This window comes from Ptychodera flava, chromosome 10, assembly GCF_041260155.1.
Source record: "Ptychodera flava strain L36383 chromosome 10, AS_Pfla_20210202, whole genome shotgun sequence".
NCBI classification, from domain to species: domain Eukaryota; kingdom Metazoa; phylum Hemichordata; class Enteropneusta; family Ptychoderidae; genus Ptychodera; species Ptychodera flava.
In genome coordinates this window covers 43,254,025-43,275,590 of record NC_091937.1, presented here as the reverse complement: position 1 = coordinate 43,275,590, position 21,566 = coordinate 43,254,025, and the positions used below count along the sequence as shown (strand labels likewise).

Here is a 21,566-nt window from a genome sequence, read left to right as displayed (position 1 = left end):
TCTCAAAACGTAAAGATGCAACCCATATGACAACTGCCCCGTCACCGAGTGATCGGTACAGTGTTTTTGAAAATCCGAACTACACCAACTCATGTCTCACTGAATTATTTCAACTTTGCGACCCATTCCTCTCAGTCTTGTTCTCTTTCTAGAACTTTGCGAAATGCACATATCTTTCTCAGGTCTTTTGAAGACAAAACTCCTTATTAAGTGCAACGCATGTATCGATAACAGCCGTCATTGACCCTGTCCTGGCTATACTAGACGTATAAAGCTCTTTGTGTCATATCATAGAAATCTTTTCCTACCTCCATGGGTGATATCAAAATTGTGCCAAAGTGTATTCAGACTTAAAGTGTGCCTATAATTTCATAGACGACAGAAGTGTCTACTGTCTATGGTAACTTACTCACACTATATATACAGCAAATATAACATAAGGATACTTGACTCATTTACTTAATTCTTGCATGATGTAGGCGTGCTTATCATTTTCGCGCCAACATAGTGATTTCTGCGCCTGCGTTTGGTTGTTTGATAGCTACTGGTTGTAATTTTTGATCACTTGTTGACCAAGTTATAAATAGGGGAGTCCGGTATCGGCTTCTTATCTTTGGATGTCAGGCACAGAGGAGGCGCAGTTCTGTAAGAGCTGACACTGCCAGCCAAAGAAAGTACATTGTATATGTGTAAAGCACGTGGAGGGAAACACAAGTGGCTTCATTTCTTTTGTTTGTGATGCCTTGTGTTACTCGTACATGGTTTTGCTTAACCATTGTCTGAGCGAGACCAGCTGGTTGATAACTCAACAATTCTGTTCTGCTATCTCCTGATCCGACCACAACACCTTCAGATTAGGGTATCGTTCAGGTACGTGCGAGGCAGTTTTAGCTCTAACCACGATCCATCGTGGGACCGTGCTATAATCTTGCTTGATTCAGCCGACAATTTTTGGAACAACCGACGAGACAACAATGGTTTCTAAGAAGCTGGACACTTTTGTCCTCACTTGTACGCTACTAGCAATTGCATTCGTTTTACCGTTCGCGACTGGCGACTACTCCCTGACTATTCTACACACCAATGATGTGCATGCTCGGTTCGAGGAGACCGACGTGTACTCGGGTGCCTGCTCAGAGGACGAAAGGGCTGCCGGTGAGTGTTACGGCGGCGTGGCTCGACGCGCCACAAAAATACAGGAGATAAGGAACCGAGACGACAATGTATTGTTACTTGATGGAGGTGACCAGTATCAAGGTACTCTGTGGTTCTATTACTACAAAGGAAAAGCCACCGCACATTTCATGAACTTAATTGAATATGATGTAATGGTAAGTATAGCCTAGAAGTTGTATTTTAGTGTCTTTTATTAGGGATAGAGTAACCCTGTTTAATGGAATGCGGGTATGTAGTAAGCGTTCATTACATCAATTAATACCAGTGAAGGTAGATGGAAATTTGAGCGCCATCTGCAGAAGACGACTCTACACATGCCATGGTCAGAGAAGAGTAGACGCTCTTTCCTTCTACTATTGAACAGTTTCTTCACGTGTCTAACATCAGTGCATCACACTTCCCTCTAGTTATGCATGCACGTGTTTGATGATGCTAAAACACCGGCAAGCAGCGGGTGTGCAAATATATTGGCCAACATGAGTAGATAGGATACGAGTCACTAGGGGGAATTCATGCAGTTTACTATGACCGGGGCTGGGCTTGCACAATCCGAGTAGGTTCATCTGAAACTGGAGCTCTGAAAAGATGGCCATGAATATTTCATAATGTACAGACGGGTAAAGGTCTTTTGATTGTCTAATATGTTCACCCAGCTGAAAGATTTGTTCTGGGGTACATATACATATCAGGAAAGTGGAAACAGGTCTCTCCGCATGGTTCGACTGATGCATTAGAATAATCTGCCTACCATACCCACAGGTTATCGTAATGTTGCTTGCCGCAATGCTTGGATAGTCGTTCGAGGCGGGCGGCCGCAGGTCGCCGTTTACTTGGGAAATTTTCCAAGTAAACGGCGACCTGCGGCCGCCCGCCTCGAACGACTATCCAAGCAACATTACGATAACCTGTGACCATATACCTGGGCCATAATAACTGAATGTTCCCTTATTAGTTATGTAAACAGAACTCCTGCAATACGTTCTGCTATCCGGATAATAACGGATCGATACGAGTGTGCTCACCTAAGCATTGAGATAGACAGTTGAATTACTTCCTATGCACAGTGTATGTTCTCCACAATTGATTAATTATAACGACTGCACTGCGCAGAGTACAGCTTCGCCGGCGACTTTCTCTCACAGGTGGACAAGCGCTCTTATTTCGTCAGTTGCCGGAAAGAAGGATTGCATGATTCTACGGTCACTGTCAATGTCTTATATATATGTATGTATGTTATGTATGTATGTATGTATGTATGTATGTATGTACATCTCTGTCTGTATGTGTGTCTTTGCTTGTGTAAAAGTAAGCTTATGTATTCGTTCACTTAAATCACATAATTTTTTTCCTGTCTGTGTATAAATCATTAGGTCCATATGGCATTTAATTTGCTCGTCGAGAGCAAGGCGATAAAATATGAGACTTAAGGACAAGGTAGGCCTACATGCATGTCGTCGAGGAACTCACACAAATGAGTTAATCTTGTCAATGATTTTACCGTGATCTGTTCAGCTCAGTATGAGGAAATTTAAGATATGGGTAGCTGATGAATCTCAGCGATTCTCAATTTGATCTTGATCTCCCAGACTGATGTTGTAATATTAAGGGGCTAATGTAAAGTCACTATCTTTTCAATTATGGGGGTTATTTTTGTTTCATGAGAGAAATGATTTACGCTGCTCTTCAGACCAAAACATGTTGTATTATCGATCATCAGCTCTAACTGACCCCTTTACTTGTGTGTACACATAGCATTGTAAATATATGACGACATAATTTCTAGTAAGTACCGTAAATTATGTCATCGAGGCAATATTTTGTTCAACGAGCAAAAGAAAACGAATAGTCACTAAAATGAAATGAAATAATGAAAATAAAGCCGAAAGATGGTGACGTACTCACTGTAAACGACATATTAATTTATATGCACGAAAGCAGCAACAACAAAGCGACTTCACGACAAGTCACTAAGGGAAGTTAGAAACAATTTCATGATCAAGAATAGAAAAAATGGTCCCAATCCTGCTCTTCTGAAATAACACGGTGAAATTGACATTAAAATACAAGTTCAAAATTAGTCATTACAAGTTGCACACTAGCAGAATACTGTTGGGTTCACCGTTAGTGCCCAGGTGGCATGTCCTTGGCAAGATTTACGACAATATTGTCCCCTATAAAACTTTCTTTTGAAAAGACTTGTAAGTCATTTACATCTGACTGCACTTCGACCTTCAAAGGCTGACCAGCAGATACATTACAGACGGATTAGTAAACCATCAGAGACAGGATTTTGGTTGTCATTGTTTGTTTTTGTTTTTGAGTTCATAAAAGTGTGCCTTAATGTATATCTCCTCGGGTCAAAGGTCGTTTTAAAGTGTTTCTAAAGCAAGCAGGTGGTCCAATTTCAAAGTTTACGTTTGTTGGAATACAAATTGTGTATCACACATCGAGAAGATTGATACCATGCAGCAAATATTGAGATGAACAGACGAGTGTGGCGTTCCTGTATCCGTTTTGACTCTTTTAATTGCTGTAGAATGTTTGGAGAGATACCCCAATAATTATATCGCCCCCAGTCGCAGAATTTATTCCACTCCATTTCACAGATAAGAATTTACACTGCTTGATACCTTTGCGATAGTCCTGTTTGACAGAGTTAACTTGTGACGCGACCGGATCAGAAGGCAATGTGCATGCGCGTAAACTGATTCCAACGTGCTATGATGATGTATGTTAAGTACACCTTGCTAATGAGTTAATTACGAGATAAAAGCCGAGAGTTTGTTACCTTTGTAAATTATGTATTCTACCCAATGTAGCGTCGATTTAATCTGCAAATTTAAACTCATCCACTTTTCTTTTAAGTTACACACTTGTTTTTATGAGTACTTTGTAGTGATGCAACATTCAGCTATAGGGCACCCAACACTCTTGATAAATTTCATCCTTTGAAAAATATGAAGATCCAATTATCCCAAATTAGTTCCAATCGTGTTAACTGGTCTGACAGCTTTTAAAATTTAATATATAGCTTCTTAGAAGCCTTTACTGAGCATGTTTAAATTGCCAAATAATTTGCGAATATAAATATTTGAAAATTTCTCATTTTTTGCCCGGATAAGAATGGATGCAGCTGCGGGACTCCTTTGCGACCAAGGAATCGATCTGTGACACAACCGAATCAGAAAAGCGGGGTCCGAATAAACAGAACACGCTATGATAACAATTGATAAGTACGTCTTGATAACGAGAAAATAACGAGCAAAAAATGACGCGCTAAACGACAAGAGTTTGTTATCTTTGATAATTGGTTCTACCAATGTGCTATTTTTGGAATAAGATACTACAAGGTATGCATACAATTGAACCAAATTCAGATGCATGAGAACTATTCTTTTTTTTCTTTTTCTTTTTTTTTTTAATTTAGGGTTAGTTGACAATATTCCACATCAAAATAAGCCATATTAAGCCATTCTTACACGGTAAGATCATGGAACCATCGCGACGTTCATTTCGAGATCTCGTTAAACTGTCTGTAACTGAGATGTTCAACGTACCAGTCGGTTACCTGGGAACAAGTCAGACTTTGCACGAAAGTGGGTTATCTGTGTAGTTAATCCGAAGCATGCCACGGTCCAAACTAAACGATATTCGTGAAGCTCCTAGGCTCTTTGTTTATCTTCCTATCTGCAGATAGTGTCTGCGGATAATGTCTTACAAACACACCTTGGTCAGACATGAAGAGTCGACCAATATTTAGGGTTTTTCGCGAAGAAGTGACCGATTTCCTGGGTGGCACATACCAGTACCCCTTCTATGGGAGTACCTCCCCTCCTGGGTGTCGATTCGGAGAAGTCAATGAGCTTGGAACGCCGGTTTTATTGTACAGTTGAAAAGTAACAAAGCATTGTTGAAACACAGAATAATATAATACATAAAATACTGAACATATCAGAGCTGCTTCTCCTCAAAGTTACCATTAGCATTAGACAAAATCTGTCGTATTTGATGTAAAACACAATCAGCTGAGAGTTCGATTTCTCACGACATTCCAATAGACAGATCTGGAGTAATGTAGGCTACATCACGCATAATATCTCTGCCAAAAATCGCTTACTTATGATGACTCAACCAAAATTCCTACAGAACATGGTTGGACGTGCACCTTTCGTAAGATCCTGCAGCCCCCTCTCGTCAATATCAGCGACTTTTAGCGGCATTAGCAGTTACTTTCATGGGTGCAAGTAATGAATTGAAGCTTTTTGAGTGAATCAGAATGACACGTCAAATTTCCAGCCATATCGGCATTTTGACCTAATCACAGCCCGTATATGAGCGGTAGACTGTCTATGACCAAATTAATAACGGGGATTTGAATTCGAAGTCTACATTCCTTCCTGTTAATCAGATTTTATTACTTTATGAACTTTGTACATTATATGGTCAATATCGGATGTTATTACACCTCGCTCATTCAGCGTGCACTGCCATTGGTTAAACACGACTCACGTGACATGTAAAAGAACATGATGATGCCCTCTGCGAACGTGATGATGCCCTCTGCATTTGATATTACATGGATGACGTCAGTTTACTTACTGCGCAACCTTTCTGCGCGTAACAAATTGTCGTTCGCTTGTAGGCCTACTTGCAGTCGGCAGCTATGGCTGCGAAACGTCATGCAGAGCTGTCACCGGCACAGTTAGACGATATTTTGATGCAAGTAAACATCAAACGAACGAAAATAGCAACACGGAATGCAATTTCTGTGTTCAGCGACTATGCAAGCAACAAATTTGGATACGCCACCGATGAGATCGGCAAACTTTCAGCGGCAACCTGAGACTTGGCACTGACAACATTTTACGCTGAGGTCCGGGCTCATGCAGAAAGGCGAACTGTACTCGAAGAATTTTGTTCGGTGTAATAAAAATAATAACACATGAGATAACACATGAGAGCTATTGTAAATATTGATGATGCCCGAGCCTACGGCTCGGGCATCATCAATATTTCGATCATGACCACCATCCCTTGGGCAGGCAATAAATCGTGATCTTGCCCTCGCTCTCATGTGTTATTATTTAAATAACAATCGAAAATATCAGTGACGGTTTCAAATTTTCAGGATATACTCGACTTTTGTAGCTTTTGCCTTATCAGGGGCAATTTCCTTTCCTGATCTCAAAGTTCGTGCCACGGGTTAGAATTGTGTTCTAGCTAATAAAAGAGAATGGCTTTGGTTTATTTTCCGTGACGAGAGTTTGAGCAAGTGTTTCAATCTTTCTCTTTCGAATTTAGCATTTTAACACGGAATGTATTGCGAATAAAGGATACTTGTGAAAATTCTTCGCGCTTGCGTGCTTGGGCACTATTCTTTGATTCGTTCACCATACATGCCGACCTATATTCGATGCACATTGTATCTTATCAGCGTGGCATTGGAAAGATAAACCGTCATTTAAAGTCCCATTGGCTGTAAGTTTTTGCATTTTTTCGATGAAACGGTTTGGAATCAAATGCAATTGAACTAACAATGGTTACCGAAGTGTTACCACAGGACATTTTTCAAACATTGGCGACGAACGCACGACTTGAATTATAACAACTAAATGATTTTCGATTTGTAACGCAAATATGGCCGCCGCATATATATACGTGGATTTAATCGACCAAAGCCATCACCAAGGATTGAAATAGTCAGAATAGTTACTTTTCAAAAATAAGATGACTTGATAACAGGAATCCAGAGGATCTCCCCAAAGATTGGATGACATTTTTAGTAAGTAAATGCGAAAAGATGCAGCAAATACGGCTTCTCAGTTCCTGTAAAAATAATGACTTGCTTATTTAGAGCGCCGTAAATCACGTACCGACCCGGCACAATAGAATGTTGACAAGCTTATCGATAATTAAAAAATTAGGGCAGTTCCCTTAGCACGTGACATTTTGTCATTGAACGTGCACTACTGTTGTTGTGTTGTCTTTATGTGGAAAACTTTTCAATGACTGCCTTGAGAGGGCGAGGCCGATTGAACCAAACTTTCAACAACAGGTTTCCTGTAAAGTTTGTTCCCTAGAAGAGCATGCTAATCGCTCGTCTTGTAATGCGCGAGGCTACACTTAATGCTATGACCTCGGGTCATGATAACACCGTCTTTCCCCAAGCAGAATGTGTCATCAAGATGACGTCATTTGATCACAGTTTGATAGCGATCAGGATGCAATGAACTAGGATATGACCTTGTTTTATAAAACCCTGTAGTTGGCTTATTAGGCTCAAAGGGGAGTCAGATGGATAGGGATCCGACAAGGGATCTCAGGTGGAATCCCAGTCAGGGATCGACCATCGCATCGATCAGTGCTTTAGAGAGCATGGTCAAAATTCCGATGTGGGTTTGTTTTCGCGTTCCAAAATCTGACAATTACGCTTTAAAATTTGCGCGGCATGCATCGTAGGATTGAAAACAATTCGGGCCAACAGCTATATGAATACATTTTTCAAAAGTAGCAAGGGTTGCAATTGTTTTCGGCCCCATGTGAGCAATCCGTCTAAACCGTAGGCCAGTACTAGTGACAGGCTGGTGCCCTCGAATTTCGCCAAAAACTCGAATCAGACGTGTACTAACCTGACTAACAAACTTCTGACATGGGACGATAGTTTCAAACATGGATTGGATACAATTAGTTAAGTCTCTTAGGGACCTACTGTAACACCGAGATTTACCCTTCATTAAAGTAATATGCGCCCCCGAAATTGAAAGACTTGAACTATTGCTCAAACTTTCCTCCGGGAAATTTTCAACCATTCTTAAAATCAATAATAAAAAATTGAGGTCACTCTACAAATTTTCAAGTTGTTACCACAGACTGAAACAAATTACCTTAGATTCACCGATATTCGGATTCAAAATGGCCGACATTCCTACGTTGAGTTTATTAGAAAATATTAATTTATTTTTATTTTCTCCTAAAATTAGGTAGTGAAAAACTACTCCATGAGCTTCAAAATGAATCAACATTGGTGGTAGATCAGAAAAAATATCGTAAAAATTTGACAGTCTGATTATCTGTTCTTAAGGCGCATTCAACCTTTAAATACGAAATACCAAATATGCACTTTAGAAGATAATAATGCCATATTCCACACTATTCAGAATATAAAGTTAATATGTTGCATCTTTATAGTATAAACACTATTGCCTGATCTTAAATTGGTGTTGTAATGTCATTCTAGGCATTGGGGAACCATGAATTTGACAACAATATCGAAGGAATTGTCCCGTTCTTGGACAACGTCACGTTCCCAGTCATCAGTTCAAACATCGACGACACCGAGGAGCCAAGTATTCAGGGCAAATACACGGACTCATGGGTCTTTGATGACGTCGGCGGAGAGAAGATCGCTGTGATTGGCTACACCACCGTGACTACGCCAATGATCTCCTCGCCAGGTGAAGAAAGAACCAATAGTAGAGTTGTTTACAATCCAGTAATTAGCTAGGCTGTGATTTCTGGACTGCCACAAATGTTAGACCAGCAGAGGTAGTCTATTTACTACGAGGAAATATTTCTAAAATGTGTCGAGCATTTTAATCGTCAATTATTTTGCTCGCCTTTTTCAAGTATTTTAAAACAAAAAACAATATCATTATGCAGGTTCATCAAACAAACCGAAAATCAACGACCTTCATTGTAATACAGGTAAAAAGAGCGGTCCTATACGCCATTATTGATTTACGTGTATTTATATAATTTATTTATTAATTCTTTCATTCATTCTTTCATGATTTCGTTTAGATTGCATAAGCTGCAGAACAATACAGAATATGCAATCTTTAGATACAATATTATGCTATATGAACCGATTGTCATATTTATTTACCAGGAAAGTTGGAATTCAAAGATGAAATAGAATCGATCCAAGCTGAATTGGATCGACTGAAAAACAATGATCCTTCCATAACAAAGTTCATTGCCCTCGGGCACTCTGGGATTGAAGTGGACTTGGAGATTGCGGATAAAGTACAAGGAGTGGATGTTGTTATCGGCGGTCATTCTAACACGTTTTTGTACACGGGTAAGAAAAAATAGTGACTCAACCGGGAGGGATGTTGCAAATTATGCATCTGTCACCGACATTTTGAAGAATGGTTTGTGTACTTTATCCTTTAGGTAGTATGCGCCTCGAAAGTGAAAGACTTAAACTTTTGTTCAAACTTTCCTCAAGGAATCTTTCAACCACTCCCTTTCAAAATAAAGCATAAAACTCGGGGTCACCGTGCAAATTTTGGTCGTAGAGAAACAAATTAATCGAAAGTTACCGATAAATTAAAAAGGCCGCCATCCCTGTGTTAACTCTATGGAGAAAAATATTTTTTTCGATTTTCAAAAAACTAAGACAATGAAAACTTTTATCTCACCAACAGCTTTAAGATGAACCCCCATAAGTGGTGGATCAGAAAATAATAGGAAAAGTTTGAGAGTCCAAATATCTGTCCCCCGAGGCGCATTCTACCTTAAGACGTCAAAGCCGAGTGGTTCAAAATTTTCCAGGGCCAAGCAGAGCAAAGGTTTTACATGGTTTTCGATGCTGAGAGCGGAGTCGATTTTCATTAGAAAAATAAATCGCTTTTTGTAGTTTACTGAGATTAGGAGAAATAAATGTAGGGCATTTACTGACATGTTTTGGTGAACTTTCAGCTAAATCCCTGAGGACAAGTTTTATAAATCATAATCTGACAGAACTCTTGTTTTTCTATCTTGAGCGGAATGATTCTGAAAAACGCTCTCACTAGCCCCAAGCACTCGTAGAGTTTTACAGTTTCTAGAGATCACAGTAACTGTTCCCGCATGTTACGCTGGTCTGCTCAGCTCTCCGAATGTTTTTTCTCTTATTGATATTTCAAAGGCGATCCGCCGTCAATTGAAGATCCAATAGGCGAATACCCTCTCGTCGTCAACCCTTCCCATGACCCCTCTTTAACGGTGTTGGTCGCACAATCGTATGCGTACGGAAAGTACCTCGGAGAGCTACAGGTGGTTTTCGACGACGATGGTGACGTCATCGGCTATGACGGTAATCCAATCCTGTTAGACAACAGTACTGCCCAAGGTATGTTTATGGAACGTGCTTTCTGTTGAAGAGTACGTAGAATATTATCATCAGTGTGTATTCTGAGACTCCACTTTAAAGAGGCACTCCCACTTGGTAACATTTTTAAAACACATTTTTAATGCCAACGGTCGATATTTGACGTGGCGACTACGCGCGGATCGCGAGATATCGATAAAAACCTGTCTTCAAAAAAGTGAAAGTTTGAATTCCGGTGGCCCACCTAAATTCAGCTTCCGAACATCGGACGTTCGGCACTGAGGGCATTGTCAACTAAGTTATGGAGTACGAGTCTACGCTGACGCTGCTGTACGCCACAGTACCACTCACGTCGGTGATCGGTCATGCCCCGTGGGGGAAAGCTGAGTCTTACTGACTTGGCGAAAAAACGAAAAACAATTTTGCTGATACCACCAGAATATTCGCATATGTGACTAGCACAGTTACGTGCGATTGATACATAGCGCCGCTGCGTGGTATGCATAGACGCATACCACGCGCGCGGCGAACCACACGTACTGTGTGGCAGACGACAAAATGTAGTCATCGGAGGCGGCTAATATTTAACACGTAAAAACTAATGTTTATGTGGTATTGGTTAAAAATATAATACAACCTATTTACAATAATGAAAACGACAAAAACTAAGGAGAAGTTTGAAAAAACTTACCTGAGGCAAAGGCATAATGCTGTATGTAAAGTCTTTGCAGTGGGAAGTAAATTCATTACGTCGTTCGAACTTATTATAGACTCCCTATAATATCGTCAATCAGTACAACAACAAACGTTCGGGGGATTTCGGGTCAAAATCAAAAACGATCGTAAAACGTCGGGATGTGAAAAATACGCTCGGGAAATGACATATTTTTATCGATATCTCGCAATGCGCGTGCAGTCGCCACGTCAAATATCGACCGTTGGCATTGAAAAAACGTGTTTTAAAAATGTTACCAAGTGGGAGTGCCTCTTTAATGTACGGTAGCAGCTATGGTAGCTAGAGTGTTGGGGTCCTTTAGTGGGCAATTTACATTGTAACGTGCCCCTGGTTTATCACCCTGCAGTGGCAGTCCAGTAGGAAGTGGATACGCATGCTCAGTAAGAATTTCTTGAGCAAGAAAGGTATTGTTTCGTATAACCTTAAAAAGATGCTTTTACATATCCCACTCTGTATATACTATAAAGATGCCGTTTGTATACTATCTTGGGCGAAATGTCGACCGTAAAAACTACGACAATGCATTTTGATATTTTTTCGGCAATGACGTCGATGCAAGAACGGCTGTCTTCCTCTGTGAAATGACTCCGTAGCAACATGTGGTGGACTATATTACATCACAAAGAACTTTGAGTACCGTCCGGCAAGATCCAACGAGATCTGTAAAGTTCGTGTTTATGAATATTAATTAAGATGAGTGTGCCCACAAAGTTCAAATAATCTAATATTTCGGAAGTATATTGTAATCTTCTAAAGCTAGAGCTGTAAAGCACGGAAACAAGGGCCTCAGGGTGTGTTTTTTCTGCTGTTTTTCATATTTACGTGAATAGGGAATTTATGTCAGCGAAAATTTCAGTGAAAATGGCAACTTTGATATTTTATTGACGAACATGGCTGCTCGAACATCCGGGGACTTTCATCGCTTGGCTGAAAATGTTCGTGCCTATATTCCTATATATTTCAATCAATCAACATTTTGTTCATCCCAAACACTGGGCAATGAAGTAATCAGGATGTCGGCGAGAAAGTTATATCAGTCAGTCTCTGATTCAATGACCGCAAAATAGCTATAGGCACATTTCCTAAAGGAAAAATATGCACGATGAAATATATGGCTTAAACGGAATTATTTTGTTGTTATGTCCCTTTTTTGAAAACTCTTTAACTCCTGCAGATCAAATACATACATTTGTTTTTCTATCACCGGGTTAACCTTTAGTTTTCAAATAATCAAGTGCTGAATATTAATCTTCTTCGCCTTTTTGGATCGTATTCTTATCATTTAAGATCCAGACACATTAGCAGAAATCGAAAAATGGAGGGAACCGTTGATTGACTTCCAGAACGAGGTTATTGGAAGAACCAACGTGTTTCTGCAAGGAGAGAGGGCGGTGTGCAGAACGCAGGAGTGTAACATGGGAAATATGATAACAGATGGCATGCTCCATCAAAATATCAGAGCACCTGACGACGTGAAGTGGAATCACGTTGCCATAGCGATTTGGAATGGCGGTGGTATACGTGCGTCCATTACACAGGGTGAGTTAAAGTTATTCGACCACCGTAAGTTTGCGTATGACCATATTTGGTAAAAGGGGCGCGTCATACAAATGACAAGTCGTCATCAGCGACCATGTTTTGGCGGCGCGCTGGTTGAAGGTGAGAGCAAGTGAAAATTAATAATTTGGCTGCGATAAATAAAAATGGCCGTCTCGAAAGTGAAAGACTTAAACTTGCTCAAACTTTCCTTAATAAAACTTTCAATTATTCCCTTAACGAGATTAGTAATAAAAATCAGGGATCACCGAGCAAAGTTTGGTATAAGAGAAAAAAATAGCTGACATTGGACTTCATCCCTGTATAGGAAAAATAAATTTTCGATTTTTGAAAAAAAAGTTATGACGAGGTGCATTTATCTTAAAAGGCGCCTTCCCCCCCCCCCCCCCGTCCCCAAAAGTGGGAGATCAGAAAAGAGTTGTATAAATCTGAGAGTCCCAATGCTCTGTTCACATGATGCCCGTACTGGAATAAACACCAACAGAAATGCATAAATGCAGTCAGTGAAGTAATGATCATACTGTAGCATTAGGCATAGTATCGCTCCATTTACATACCGTTGCCGCCAGTATATAATCAGCGTATCCGGTTTCTCTAGCCGCAATAATGCTCATTAAAATAATATAACTGTAGGTCCGAAATGTCAATCACAAAGTTTCGGACGCCGCACCGAGCGATAGATCGTAAGTTCTCGGTTCTGCCAATTTCGTCTTTCTTCAGTATTGACGAAAGGAAGTAACCCTTGCTGTTCATACTGATATGAGGGGGGTTGGCGGGGAGGGGGTTCTCCCAATATTTTTATACAGGGTTGTGCCACCCAAGTTAAAAACATCTACCCATGTATACTCAAGAAATTGACCCATTGTTATCGCCTTCTTCAAATTTGGAGAATATCTTCAGGTAATTTACCGTTATTCTATGGCATCATGGGAAGGTTTTCCTAAAGCATGTGGACATTTCCTATGTATGTTATCGGCCTATGTTTAGGGTTTTACCACATAACAAGCCGATCCATGTTAATTTTGTGCGTGTGAAAAGTGACTAATTTAAGCGACACATTTCCAAACAACTTTCTGAGGGAGTACCCCGGGATTAGTATCTTCCATCTGATCGTATAGTTCACTTTTCACCAACTCAAAGACAATATTTAAATTCACTGCCCTCTGTTCTGGATAGAACCAACACTTATCATAATTTTGACTTATCTGGTGCAAGTTCTACAAAAATCTTTCATCCCAAACCGCAAAGGATTGTAAAAACATACCTCTCTCTTCCTCGGTACATTTTTTTTTCAATTTTGAACATTTGCGCATGACAGTATAAAGCATTTTCGTTACGTCATTGACTTAACAGGTGATATAACAGTGGAGGATGTTGTGACGGTTTTGCCGTTTGGGAATACCGTGGACATAGTCCAGCTGAAGGGGGAACACTTACTTGAGAGTTTGGAGCATTCCGTGTCTCGTTACAGTCCACTGGTCCAAGCAGGAGAGTTTCTTCAGATTTCTGGTGAGGTCCTTCGCAACATGCACTTGCACTACTTTCGCAGTAAAAGAACTTTTTCCTTGGTTTGTCTATTCGGTTTTCGTGTGTGTGTGTGTGTGTGTGTGTGTGTGTGTGTGTGTGTGTGTGAATAGATATGAAGTGATGATGAATCAGTGTTTTTAATCTTCGACGATCTTTATGTAAAATTCAAAATGACGTTTTCGTCAATACACAAATTGCCGCCCTCGGCGTTAAAACTAAAAAATACTGAACACAAAAGGAAATGAAAATTGAACCTAGTAAAAAACAAATTCTTCGGAATCCCGACAAAGAAATTGACTTCAGAGTTAAATTGGTGATGAAACAAAATCTATGAGTGACTGCAAGTAAGACTAAGAAAATGTGAAAAGGAATAAAAATCATCTTATACCAACTTTCTCAAGTCTTTTGTGCATCCTCCTTTTCCAAATTACTTCAATGGTTGTAGTTGGACTAGATCTATTTTTAGGAACGCGGTTTTTTGTGTGATCCAAAAGAAGGGAGGGTTCGTCGGAACTGTGCTATGTATGGGACCCATACGACCAACGTAAACACTGTAGCTAAGGTATATCGATTTGGCGATTGATGAATTTAACACGTTCATATTAACGTTCATGTAAAATTTAAGTGATGCAGCTATTTTGACGTTATACATCTAGATATCGTGCATAAAATAGATTGTTTGTTTACAAAAAGTCGCACAGGCGCATTTCCGAGGAACCCCTCACTTTTAAAAAGCGACTTTTCAACGTTAGGCTCTGATCTATCCGTAATATTTATTGGTCAGGCGTGCTTATTGGTTACCCTGCTCGTTGTTGATAAAATAATTTTAAACTGTTTGGGATACGAGCTCTATAAAAATAAACGTCGTTCCGGAAACCAGACTCCTTTTTTAAAACCTGTTTACCTTGAACAGTTATTCAGCATGTAAGCAAAGACTTGCAAAACTTTGCCAAATTTATCTATTACCTTGCTCAAAGACCCTAAAACCAAATTTGAATGAAATTTCCCAACATAACTATACCACTGATTCCAAGGCTACATCATGAGAAACGGATACTTTCTATTGAATGTGTTGAAATCGGTCGACTTCGTCACAATGCTGGCAAACCCAGACCACAGGCTCTCGAAGTGCTCAATATGGTATACGCAAAAAGGTCCTTTCTACTTATACACTGATCTTTCCGAGCGCCTGTGCCCAAGACCCTCTTTGTGACATGATTTCCTCTCAAAAACATTTTGCAGGCATACATGTGAAGTATGATGTAGACGAACCGAGTGGTAGTCGGGTGGTTGAGGCCGAAGTCCTGTGCACCGAGTGTCTCATGCCAGAATTTCAACCCCTGGACGTCGACAAAGTGTACACCCTAATCACGTCAAACTTCATCGCCAATGGTGGTGACGGCTACACCATGATAAGCGATAACAAATTGCTCCATGAAAGCGGTAAGGTTATCAAGCGTGAGCCACCCAGATAATCAAATAATGACAAAGTAGGTTTCCACTTTTCGATGCGGTCCGTCATAGTCCCTGTTGTGATAGCAGAGAAAATACTGTCAGAGGCTGTACCAGGGCCGGGATAATTCCACGTTATGAGATAAAAGTGTCATTTGCTTATCAATGTGATCCTTCCATCCCATTCAACAACTCAGAAAGCGTTTAGCCACATTTTAAAATGTACAACAGCATACGAGAACAGAACAGTAAACGGTGACTTTTATTGATTTTGGAAACTTTCCCGTCGTATTTTACATTTTACCGCGCTGTAAATAATTCCCTACACTTTGCTCGATCGATGTAGTGCAGATCAATTTAGAGCTGACCTGAAGTTATACTTGTAATATATATATATATATATATATATATATATATATATATATATATATATATATATATATATATATATATTTATATATATATATATATATATATATATATATTCTCCTGATGATTGCTTAGCGCATGAAACATCCTGTAGAGTGACAAGTACAAGTTCATATATATATATATATATATATATATATATATATATATATATATATATATATATATATATATATATATATATATATATATATATATATATATATACATACATGACTGTTACCTTTCTACCACCAGGTAACTTGGATTCAGAAACTATCATGGAATACATTAGCCAAGTATCGCCGCTCTTTGACAAAGTTGAGAATCGGATACAGTTCGTGAAAAAGGACGAGTGTGCCGTCGGATCTGCTCGGATACCTACAATCCACTTCATGATTTTGTTTGTTGCATTTCTCGTGTTTATTTGTGGTGACCTCTGGTGACAGACAACTGATGCCACGTTGAATCCCACCGCAAGCACCATAAAAATGACTGATAACCATTCCAATGTGAATGGCAGATGAAGTCCACATGTTCATGTGTTGCTGAAAGACTGCTATCGCCAAACTGGGGCAGTCCGGTCACCCGCTGTTTATTTTGTTCAAACATTAACCTCGTAACTCAGACTATAAACTGCAAATTACGGTCTCCTTTTTGGTAACCGTGCTACAATAAATAATTTGACAAGTGACAGATGTCATGATAAATTACACTAATTATCTGAGCACAGCAGTGATTTTTCACTTGAAATATTTCAAATCGAAGATATTTTCAAACAGAATCGCCAAAATGGAGAATTCTTTCAAAATGTATCAAAGCACAAACCAGAAAAAGTATTGCAAAATTTGAGAGTCCGATATCTGTTTCCGAGACACATTCTACCTCAATATTTCTTTCTGGCCTTCTATCGATCATTTGAACCCTGACATTGGAAGAGGGAAGACATTAAGGTCAGACAAAAAACGTTGTTCCTCCGATTTTTCCTGAAAAACAACGGAACTGGCGAGGCAATGTTTTTTTAAGTATCTCGTTGAATCTTACTCAATAATTTTAAGACAATGAATGTTTAGTAAATATACGACTGTTATTGACGAGAAACAAAGAATAAATATTGTCTTCAATGGATTTATTCATTTTGTAATGATACAAGAACACATTTGCTGATAATAGGTTATGTAGCTCCGCCCTTTGGTTTTCTCTTTTTCTGTATCTGGTTTCGTCATAGTCTACTCGCTTAAACCTATATTCACCACCACAATTTTGAATTTAACTCCATGGTTCTCTGAGGCAGTGTTTAATAGATCTGTACTGAGGTAAATGAGGTCAAAGGCCGGGAATTCGGAAATAACCAGTATTCAACTGGTCTAGTTCCCTGTGCCCCCTTCCTACCCACTGGCTGCGCAACGCTCACGAAAAAGTCCCTTATCGTAAGTGTAGCGCAGCCAGCGGTAGAAAGTGGGCAGGGAACCAGACTGGTATTCAGCTTGCTGGCATTCCCTGTACACATATCACATTGGTCCAGCAATTCAAATGTCAACGATAGTAATGAAGTGTACTTGTCCGGCTTTTTTTTCACTAAATGAATGTTGAACAGTTAAATTTTTGTCGAGAAGTCACAAAAATGTGAAAAATTACAATTGAAAGTGCTGAAAAAGTATAAGGTAAGCAGCTACTGTCCCTTAAACTTCTTAGGTGGGCCTAATGCTTGAGCGGACGTAACCTTGACTTTGATGTTAGGGGACTGGATATAATTTCTCTGAAATAATGAAAACTGTGTGAAAGTATTTGCTAATTTTAACGAAAATCTCAAGGAACAATTTGTTGTCTTTCCATCTTACCTATAAAAGCTTAAAGTGGATTTTCACTGGCAGAAAGAAGTAGGAAAGCAGCATTCTATTAAATACTCAGTCTCAACATGTGCAGATATCTATGGAAGACCGTCACGACATGCGACATGCGAGCTTTTTAAACTGTTATCTGCGGTTAGGGTTAGTGTTAGGGCGCCCTCAATTCTACCACAACTTTGTGGATTCAGAAAGGAGTCAAAATCTCCGCTCTGCGAGAGAACAGCTTTGGAAATGGCTAAAAACTACAAAACCACCTATTAACAATCTTCTATAGTACCAAAAGAAACAAAAGGATAGTGTTGAATAATTTAAAAAGTATTTTATTCTTGGAAAGTTTATGTATGCACAAGACAAAACAGTTACTTGAATTTACAAAGGTGATTTTTGTGATTTTCCATTGCCAGTGTAAAGTAATATTTTAAACAAAAAGGATGTGTGTACATTTGTTTTTTCTAGAGAAGCTAGTGGATTCATAAAAGGAAGACTCCTGTAAAACTGAAAATTACTGGACCTGTGTAAAGCTATGATCTTAGGGGGCATGTTTGTATTTATTCACCTTGAAAGGTACCCTCAGAATACTCTGATTTCTACCAGCAGAATGTAGGCCAGTGTTCCACAGGTGTTCTAACTCTCCCACTGTAACCAGCTTGGTTTCTCTTTCAGAGTTTTTGAAACGAATGTAAAAGTCAGAAACAATGGAACGGGGGATGTCTGTCAGGAAATGTGTATTGGAAAGGCAGGTTGTAACAGAGTGAGGTGTAGGTGAGCCAACTCCAAACGTTTTGATGAAGCAAGAGAGAAGAAATTGTTGTTCCCCAGATTTTGTGGCAAGACTGCAGAGGTGATAAAATATATTTCTTCAGGAACCAGTAAAATGTCTCTTATAGCACTGTATGCCTAGTCATGCAATTTTATATTATGGCATACAAACAAACACTAAATACTGTTTTCATAAAATTTTAATAATATCATAACACATGGTCACCAATTTAAGCATCAAGAAATGTTATAGTGCAAAAGTATTTGCGTATGATATTTTGAATTTTCAAAACATAAAAATCACAAAAAAGTGGAAATGGCTCTTCCCAGAAACAAAACCATAAAATCTCTGGCTTTAACATTCTTCAGTGTTAGACATCACAGTTCCAGCTGCTGACTGAAAGTCACATGATCACTGTATGATTGACCAATTAACAGGCTTCAAATCAGACAAATGTTAGGTCACATGACTTGGAAGTAACCAATAAGATGATTTCATCAGATTAACAATTGTAAAATGACAAATTAACTAGGAACAAGCAGAAAAATAGTAAGATATAAGAAAACAAATAAATGCCAGTAACAGAATTCTGAAAATATTTTGAAATAAAACGCTAAAATTTATCTTGTCATGATTTTATTACATGCTATTTACAATCAAAATGTGACCCCTAAAAATGCCAAAGGTAAGGTCATTCCCTTTGACCTCCAAGGTCACATCCTGTATACAATAATTGACTTCTCATTATTCATTATTTGCTCAATAATTTTACTTAAAAAAGAAAATAATAAAATCAAGCAGACAAAATGAGGTGTACGTGTGTGGATCAAACAGTTCGCCACATTCACAGTATTTGGTACACTGTTCAATGTGCAGAAAATTGATAAGATTTACACTACTTTAGGTGAAAGATTATCAACAATTCTTACACACATATTTTCATGTGGTCGAAGACAATGGTTTTTGAGTAAACCACATAGTTACGGGCCTATTTACACAATTTTCCTTGCTATGGTTTTTATGTTGAAACAGTGAATGAGGTAGATATTTTTATTGGGGGGGGGAGGGGGGGAAATGATAAATGATCATGGAAAAGCCAGATGAATAAAATTTTGATAAATTATGATCACTTGTTTGATGTCTCCTTGCCAAATATGTTGTATTAGCATCAACAAAAAAAACCAGAAATATTTGTAGCTTTCCATGACATGGAACCAACCTTGCACCAGCTATGACACAGTTATCTCATCTCACTCAATCTGGGTCAAAAATTGACAAAAAGTTCCATCAAAATATGAGCATCTCAACAAAAGTGGTTTGTCCATGCAGAAGATATCACTGGCTTTGAGAATGCAGTCTTACCATGTCAAGCTCAATGACTAATAGAATCCCACACCCCAACGGGTTGGGATGGAATGTCTCACACGAGTTGGGGAATTCTGTCTCACACGAGCCGAAGGCGAGTGTGAGACAGAATTCCCCAACGAGTGTGAGACATTCCATCCCAAGCCATTGGGGTGTGGGATTATTTTTCTCACGTCCCTCCAATATCTTTAGAAAATTGCATTTTATTGTGGTAGGTTTATACTATCAAAAACCAGCACACGATTGCACTTGTTTCATTTGTATCATTCCGCAAAGAAAAATGAAGTTCCGTTCATTGATGAGCATATCAAACACGTTAACATGTATATTACCGATATGGCAATTTTGTTTTGTTGGTCAGCCACAAAATTCTCCAGGCCATCTGAGGAAAATGTTGCGAAACAGCTCTGGTGGCCATCTGTTGATGACATTGCGTGAAAGCTGTCGTCTGCTAGTGCTACAGCCTCGTGTGCAAATGGCTCGCTCATCGAAGTCTTTCGCTAACTGTATCGCTGTCAAGTCATTCCTCCCCAGAAAATATGTCGACGAGCGTAAATAGCCGATAGGTTTGTAATGGCCTGAATTCTGCCGTTACAACATAAAAGCGGTCATCCTCCGTGTATTTGTTGCCGACGCCGCGCTGACCGTACTCAAATCTAGAACAACCTGTTCACTCTGCGGTTCAGTCGTCTGTCCCCTATAGTGCCAGTTGTACATTACGCGATGTTCTATTCGTCAAATAATTCGTACAGAGAACTAGGCGCCGAGAAGAATTGACCAATCAACATACGTTTCACATACGAGGTGTTCGGTCGCGCAACAATACAGAGTGTGAGAACAAATTGTTCTCACACTGTGTTCTCCACACTCCCAGCGCACTGGGGACGTGAGACAATCTCTTCTCAGTCAGAGTGTGCATATCCATTTACTGTTGATATGTCCCTCCCGCACAAGTAGGTTAAAGGGCCTCTAAGGAGTCCCTATCTGACTGAATTTTATCCAAATTAAATTTGCACATAATCTATCAGCTCCAATAGACCAGATACAGAAATTTCATTCATGTAATACAGGAAAGACACTACAAAAATCCTTGTGCCCACATATTACTCATTGAGCACTGATAAAAATTCAAGTTTTTCAACCTCATTATCTGATGTATCAAGTTAACTTACTCAGGTTTTTTTACATACAATTAGAAATATCATGTTATAATAACTTTATTGAAGTTGTATGAAGAGATTTTTAAAAATTCAATTGACCATTGGATAATAATTTGAAAGTGAAGGCATTACATTGACTTCGAAATCTGAATTCAGATAGGAATGTTTACAATGAAACAGATGCTGCTTGTTTCTTGAACTTGACTTTCAAGTTAATCTACTGTTGGCAAGTCAGGCTGTATCATTCTACAAGCTTCTATATGTACCCTCCGGCATCAAAGTTCACATCCAAAATGGAGGACAATTCATAGTTGTTCTGTATCCAAAGGTCAAATGAGCAGCACATTTTGTTTGTATGGACCAGAAAATTTGCTGTACTGCTCAGTCTGTAGAGGGCAGCATTTCACTTCCCTATTTATGACATCAAGTATCATATTTCTTTTTTTCTTGATCATACAACCAAATCCTTGCACAGGTAACT

The 21,566-nt window shown here is 39.1% G+C and overlaps 1 protein-coding gene across 1 annotated transcript; it reads left to right on the top strand.

The window, feature by feature from the left end:
* The first annotated feature begins 604 nt into the window (after window positions 1-604).
* LOC139142889 (snake venom 5'-nucleotidase-like) lies at window positions 605-19,334 on the top strand. The gene is made up of 8 exons (XM_070713071.1): window positions 605-1,331; window positions 8,414-8,630; window positions 9,065-9,256; window positions 10,088-10,291; window positions 12,294-12,545; window positions 13,917-14,072; window positions 15,333-15,533; window positions 16,209-19,334. Exons 1-8 carry the CDS (start codon window positions 975-977, stop codon window positions 16,394-16,396), a joined length of 1,767 nt encoding a protein of 588 aa, XP_070569172.1. The 5' UTR covers window positions 605-974; the 3' UTR covers window positions 16,397-19,334.
* The last annotated feature ends 2,232 nt before the right edge of the window (window positions 19,335-21,566 follow it).

Coding starts and splice junctions, on each gene's coding strand:
- LOC139142889 (XM_070713071.1), top strand. CDS start 975: ATGGTTTCTAAGAAGCTGGACACTTTTGTCCTCACTTGTACGCTACTA. Junction 10,292..12,293: donor AGACAACAGTACTGCCCAAG/GTATGTTTATGG, acceptor TTATCATTTAAG/ATCCAGACACATTAGCAGAA. Junction 14,073..15,332: donor AGAGTTTCTTCAGATTTCTG/GTGAGGTCCTTC, acceptor AACATTTTGCAG/GCATACATGTGAAGTATGAT.